This window comes from Portunus trituberculatus, chromosome 40 (genome assembly GCF_017591435.1).
Source record: "Portunus trituberculatus isolate SZX2019 chromosome 40, ASM1759143v1, whole genome shotgun sequence".
In the NCBI taxonomy this organism is placed as follows: Eukaryota; Metazoa; Arthropoda; class Malacostraca; order Decapoda; family Portunidae; genus Portunus; species Portunus trituberculatus.
Genome location: NC_059294.1, coordinates 20,636,312 through 20,643,595, shown reverse-complemented (window position 1 = coordinate 20,643,595; position 7,284 = coordinate 20,636,312). Strand labels below are relative to the sequence as shown.

Here is a 7,284-nt window from a genome sequence, read left to right as displayed (position 1 = left end):
GGAGTGTTTGAGGTTATGGGAGAAGTTTTGTCTTGTAGTGGAATCCTAGAAAGGCTGGTGTTGATGTAGGATTGCAGCGAGAAGTTTTGTAACCTGACGCTCCCACTTCCACTGTGTTCAATGTTGCCGTATAGTCGTACGTCCTCTGATCTCCTTGGAACCCTTTATTTCACTTCTCAGGATTTGTAAGGTGACGGAGGACTTACGGTTGAGACAAGATGGTTTGATTGGTGGAAAAGAATACGATACCAGGACAAACTCTTGGCCGTAACTGTGCCTTGAAATATTAGGGTGAAGAAGTATACTCTCTTACAGATGTTTGGGAAGTACTGGAAAAATGTCAGAGATTGAAGTGTATTGAAAAAAATTCCTCTGTTGACCTTATGTTATATTTTTCCCCATTAGAGACATTTGAAAAAAAAAGTTAATTTCAGTGGTGATTTACGAGTGTGTGACCGTGAACAGCCTACCACAACCACCACAGCCTTGTCCTGCTGCGATTCGTGTTTCCCCATGACCGAGAAGGTCATAGTGGTGGCGGTAGTGGTCGTCATGCACCTGAGGGTCTGTCATGGCGGCAAGACCTCACGCCTTCCCTTCCCTCACACTGCGGTGTACTGCAGGCTGTCCCTTCCTAGCAGTGAGTCTGAGTGAGGTGTTGTATTGATGAAGAAGTGACGGGTTGGCTGGGTTCGGGTTGGGGTGTAACTCTGCGGTAGATTAGGCTGCGAACGTTGGGTGGGGCAGGGCGAGGGAGGGCGTGGGTTGGGGTGTCTGTACAGTGCGGCAAAAAGGGTCGTGGAGTGCGCCTGGCTGGGTGGGGCGTGGGGAGAGGTGTGGCATGTGGTGAGGGTTGCAAAGAGGGGTGTGGGGCGTGGCGCGGCGGAGGATGGGTGGATGGGGGCGGAGGGAGGGTGGAGGGGCGCAACATGAAGACTTGACCCACCTGGCGGGGCGCTGCTCCCAGCCGCCCGCCGTTCCTGGCTGGAATTTCCGCCTCGGAGGTGCCGCCTTGTGTCCTCTTTCGCCTATGTTTAGGCGGGTGGTGGGGTTCGTGCAGTTCGCTGATTGGCTGACGCAGACTGCGGCGGGGCTGCGATTGGCCAGTTGTGGTGAAGGTACATCAGGCGATTGGTTGGCCCTATTCAGTTTGGTCAAATAGATCCGTTGAAGGCATCGTGGGGGGATCGATTTGATAATTTTGTAGAGTTCAACGGTTCAGGAAACTGAGGGACTATTATCGGACTTGTGTAATATTTTGCAACACACACACACACACACACACACACACACACACACACACACACACACACACACACACACACACACACACACACACACACACACACACACGCACAGTAACACCCAGGCGGCCGTTCATTCTTCAGTACACACAATGGACATCAATCATAAACTGTCAAAGAAGAGAAGATAGGAAACACTGAAGAGTATTCATGGAGTCGCTGTCTTGGTGGTGCTTGTCATTTTACTGCGTGGTGGCAAGGAGTGGAGCCGAACCCTTCAAATTTGATGGGATGGTTGCCGTTGCTTGCATAGAGTGGTCTCTTTGTTTCTTCTGGTTAAATGGAGTGGCGTTTTGTATCTTTTTGTTAGATTGAGTAGCTGTGGTGTCTTGTGACAGGATAAAGTGGTTTCTGTTTCATAGATGGAGTGCTTTCTATTATTCTTTTTGGATGGATAGGCTACTAAGTACTAGGTGTGAATAGAGTGGTTTCTAGTGCATGAATGAGGAGGTTTCCGGTGCCTTGGAGAGAGAGAGAGAGAGAGAGAGAGAGAGAGAGAGAGAGAGAGAGAGAGAGAGAGGTCTGGTGGCTGCCAATATGAAGCCCGGCGGTGCCTCAGCAGTGGGATCAAGGCCTTGCGTCGGAACAAGGCGGTCTAAGCGCCTCCTGACGCTATTATTACCTCCAGAACTATAATTCGTGGCCCACAAAGGAGTCCGAACCGGCACGTGTTGACGCCCAACATATATTGCGCTCGGGATTCTCAGGACGGGCAGAGTTAGGATGCAGACAACAATCTTGGGACGCTGGCAGGGTAGGACACAAGCAGGGTAAGGACATGGGCAAGGTAAGGACACTAGGATACTAACAGGAGATGGAAATTGGCAAGGAATGAAGGCTCGGAAGATTTGGATACATGATGGATTTGAAGAATCATATCTACAGTAGAACACTGGCGGGGTTAGATCATATCAGGGGATGAGCAGTCAATGGGAAGGTTGGGAAGCACTAGGACTGTGTCAGGGGCGGTAGGACTGCAATGGTATAAGATCAGGCTGAGGTGAAGACAGGTTGAGGTAAAGACAAGGCTGCGGTTAACCGTTCGCTTGTAAATATTACCCCAGCATATAAGGTCTCAAGGCTGTCGAGGAAAATGACGTCGCGATGATATACCTTCGACGAAAGACGGAAGCATTTGACGCGTGTGTTGGGCTTCACGACGACTTGTTTGTGGAAGAGGTGACATCACTTGCTTACAGGAGGAGAGGGAAGAGAAAGAGGAGAAAGGGTTAGTGGCTACCTGGAGTGGGGCTTACCTTGGTTACCTTGGAACATGGCGTCACCGAGAATATCTTTGGGACACTGACGTCACCGCCGCGAGCCAGACGGGTGACGCGCCTCGTCGTCCTGTCGGTTTGTGGATTGCTTGTTTGGGCAGGACACTTTATAAAGGAATACAGTTGAGATGCATCAGATAGCTTTGCCAATAAACGTAATTTGTGAAAGAAAATTGCACGTTGCTTCATTTATCTTTGCCATCTTTTGTTTCCTCATACACAGATCCTGCTTGATCAGAGTTGAGTTGTTTCATCAATGATCCTTACGAACTTTTACGTACACTCATGCTTGATGGGGAAAGGGAATACTGCACGCACGATATGCATTTAGCTGATGTTTTATTGAGGCTAAAATGCATGTTGGGCGGTGAGGAGAGTGCGAATGAATTAGTGAGAGGAGCATTGCATGATTCGGCAGATTCAGGACACACGTGATTAGATTAATTTAATGATTCGGTCCTTCGTTTAATCGTCTGTTCACTTCTCTCGTGCACAGTATCGCTCCGTCTACTTTTCGTCTATAGCTTTTCACGTGTAATATTTGTGTGTCCGTGTATCTTTTTCGTCGGTGTTCGTGTATCTGCTCGTTCATTTTATCACCATTTCTCATGTAATATTTGTTCGTTTTCTCTTGATCTCATTCTCTTCTCCTCTCTCCGTCCATCTACTTTAATATTACACATTTTTTGCTTTTACGCTGACAACTATTGCGTATTTATATCAGTGTTTGAATTTAGTTTGGCTATTATTGAAATGGACTAATGTACTTATTATAATAGAAAAATGTGAGTAATGATTTGATACCTTTATGATTTGTTTCGCATTCACTACTACTACGACTACGACTACTACTACTACTACTACTACTACTACTACTACTACTACTACTACTACTACTACTACTACTACTACTACTACTACTACTACTACTACTACTACTACTCACCACCACCACCACCATCACCACGATCACCACCGCCACCACCACCACCATCATCATCAACAACAACAACAACAACAACAACAACAACAACAATAATAACTACTACTATTTCTACTAACTACCACCACCACCACCACCACCACCATGATATTCCCTGCAGTAGAAATATCTAATAGTATTGCGAATTTGCGTTTAACATTCACGAGTAGTTTTGTCCTTCAAGATCATTAGGAAGGCTGAGCACAGCGTGTGGCTACCTTGACTTGTCAGGCTGGACAGGTATGTTCTGGCGGCCGAGTAAGAGGAGTAAGAGGAGGCGGAGGCTAAGACGGTGGAGGCGGAAAAAAAGAGCGGTATTAATAGTTAACATGGAAATAATGAATGTGATAATGATACTGATAATGATAACGGTAAAACATAGAAAGAAACGGAGTAACTGTAAGGAAAAGAATGATAGTATAAAAGAAAATAGAAGAGGAAATAGAAGAAATAATAGTAGGAAAAAAAAAGATGTTGATGAAGAAATAAATAAAAGTAGGAAGAAGAAGAAGATGAAGAAGAAGAAGAAGAAGAAGAAGAACAACAACAACAACAACAACAACAACAACAACAACAACAACAACAACAATAGGAAAAAAAGTACATTAATAAATAAAGAAGAAAACAGAATAATAAGAAGAGTCTGACAATAAGGGAGCGAAACACGATTAACAATAGAGAAAGGAAGAGTGAGGAAGAGGAGAAAGAAGAACAGAAGGAGGAGGAGGAGGAGGAGGAGGAGGAGGAGGAGGAGGAGGAGGAGGAGGAGGAGGAGGAGGAGGAGGAGGAGGAATAGAGTCTCTCCGGCCTTCCCCATCCATATCAGGTATAGAGCTCGAATCCAAATTTAATCAGGATGATGCCAACAGACACAACAGTGAGTCACGGTACTGTGAGTGAGGGCAAGGGATTCCTCCTTCTCCTCCTTCTCCTTCTCCTTCTCCTTCTCCTTCTCTTTCTCCTCCTCCTCCTCCTCCTCCTCCTCCTCCTCCTCCTCCTCCTCCTCCTCCTCCATTTGTCTTCTTTGTAGTCGTTTTTCTCTTCGTGTTTCTCATCTTTGTTCTGTTTTTTTTTTCTTTTATTTATCTTATCTTTTTCACATCTTCCTTTTCTCCTCCTCCTCCTCCTCCTCCTCCTCCTCCTCCTCCTCCTCCTCCTCCTCCTCCTCCTCCTCCTTCTTCCCCTTTGAACTCTTCCTTGTTCTTGCCACAGTTCTCCCTCCCTCCACAGTTAGGTACAAAACAGACCATGCAGTTTGCACGTTTCTGATGCATTCTTGGGACGTGTGATTGGCGGGAGTGGCGGAGAATAGAGAACACATACAAACGCAGTCTTTGGGAAGCGCGGTGTGTTAAGTTAAGACGAGGTAGTGAGTGGCGTTTGGTGGTGGTTCGTCTCTGCTTCACACGTACGCTGCTGTTGATGCTTTTGCTGGTGTCACGGTTTGAATGATGGTGACTGTCATCTTCCGTCCGTTACTTCAGGCCTTGATTGGATTAGTGGTTGGTTTGATTTAATTGTATTTATTTATTTGGTTATTAATCTTTTTTTTTTTTTTGTTTCTTTATTTGTGTGCGTATACTTGTTAGTTTGTGGGATTTTGAGTTTGGCTGGCAGCTTTCGATAGAGGTAAAATATTTGTAATTTCGTTATTTTTATTGGCCATTCCACTCTGAATGGTGTTACAATAATAATTTTGACCTAATATTGCTGTGAAAGTATGAAAGCGACAGATACACAGACGGACAAAACCACACACAGGCAGACAGGCATCTCTTAGCAATACGTTTAGGTGAGTGACGAAGATGGAAGGAGGAGAAACCGTCGGTCTCGTTGGTGTGAAAACGTGAGGTAGACATGATTGAGACCCAGACAGATTACATAATATCAGCGATACAGTATACCAGTGGCCAGGTTAAGACGGAAGGACTATAAATGTAAATGCACAACCTCTTGACCGTGCCTCTATGTATGGAGTGAATAGCAATCATGGACACGCTTTAAGGCCAAGGAAACCAAGGTGAGGGCCACAGTCACCCGCGCCCCGCCACCACCTTGCACAAGAAGTCTGTGGCGGTTCCCAGGGCCCCGGTGACCTTTGCCACTGTTATCATGCCGCTCAAAGCTGTGCTGTTGGCTGGAGGTCTGAGGGAAGGCAGAGCGGCAGAGCTTGATAAAGAACAGGGAGAAAATAGCTAATTATGATCTGGAACGTGTGACGAACTGTTCCGGTGTTGATCAGTATCATCAACCTTATGATTCCACTGCACGGGACAGGCATCCTTAACCTTGGCCATTCATATCTCTCGGTGCCCTTTCATTCTGAGAAAACTTCTTATCTTTTATCTCTCTCTCTCTCTCTCTCTCTCTCTCTCTCTCTCTCTCTCTCTCTCTCTCTCTCTCTCTCTCTCTCTCTCTCTCTCTCTCTCTCTCTCTCTCTCTCTCTCTCTCTCTCTCTCTCTCTCTCTCTCTCTCTCTCAATTCATCACGTGTAGATTGCTAGTGTAGTACAGTTTTTTTTTTATTAAAGAAAGCCTTTAAATTCAGAATGTCTGATGCAATGCTTTAGAAGATGCGTCCTTTGTACTTTACTTGCATTTGTGTGTCTCTTCTTAGTTACCAAAAGCCGGTGGCATGGCGTTCTCTTCTGCTCACAGGGCCAGCATGTGGTGTGTGGCGAGTGTAGGGACAGTTTTAGGTCATACACATTTTGATGATAATACGTGAAATCTATTAATTGAAAATTTGATGGGTGAAATTTCATTTTGCGACTTATTTTGTGCTTCTTAAACACCCTTGGACTGACTGCAACTGTTCTGATGCCGAATGATTCAAATATGCAAATGCAAATTGATCTAGAAAATTTGGGGCCAGACTTTGGATGAGGAATGTTCGAAAACCACAAAAAGATCGCATCGTTATGCTCTGAGTCAGTATGCTGAGTATCTTGGATGTTGGCGAGCCACCACCGCCACGTCCCCTGAGAATCATGCGGCACTCACTGCGGCTCACTGTGCTCGGCGGAAGGTGAAAGGCAGCGTGGTCCCAGTGTGACGAATACTGTACGTTCACATTATTGCATTCATCACAACATGCCGTGCCTGCAACAGCTGCGTCTCGTTGCATGCACACAACCCGGCCTAAACACAAAGTGAATGAAGGAAAGAATTCTAATGCTAGAGTTAAGTATCACTCTTAAAAATCAATATTGAAAAAAAGCAATGTTTAAGATTAAGCCAGTATATGAAAAAGTAAAAAGGAACAAAAAATCTGCCGCTGCTTCAAGAGGAATGCAAGAATGCGCAGCGCATATCAACCTGGCAAATACTAGCGAAGGCGGGAGTGTTGGGAGCACTGAGTCTCGCCTGGCGGGCTCTCTGTGTGCCGGCATGAATGAAGGAGTCGTCGGGGCTGGGAGGCGGTGGTGGTTGGTAGGTGGGGGCGGGAAACAACTCGTCCCCGCCTCCCCCCTCTTCCTCTTCATGGCGGCGGCGGGGGTCTGGCATGCACGCGATTTCCTATGGAGGCCGAGGCGTGAGTGTGGGCGACCGGAAGGTTCATCATCATCATCGTCATAGTTATTGATATTATTATTATTGTTATTATTATTATTATTATTATTATTATTATTATTATTATTATTATTATTATTATTGTTGTTGTTATTATTGTTATTATTATTATTATATTATTATTATTATTATTATTATTATTATTATTA

The 7,284-nt window shown here is 45.3% G+C and overlaps 1 protein-coding gene across 1 annotated transcript; it reads right to left on the bottom strand.

Annotated features, from left to right (window-relative positions):
• Positions 1-634: 634 nt before the first annotated feature.
• On the bottom strand, positions 635-7,069 carry LOC123515872 (protein TRACHEARY ELEMENT DIFFERENTIATION-RELATED 7A-like). The gene is made up of 3 exons (XM_045274755.1): positions 6,881-7,069; positions 5,580-5,708; positions 635-1,093 (listed from the first exon to the last, which is right to left on the bottom strand). The coding sequence occupies exons 1-3, from the start codon at positions 7,067-7,069 to the stop codon at positions 635-637; spliced, it is 777 nt and encodes a 258-aa protein (XP_045130690.1).
• Positions 7,070-7,284: the final 215 nt, after the last annotated feature.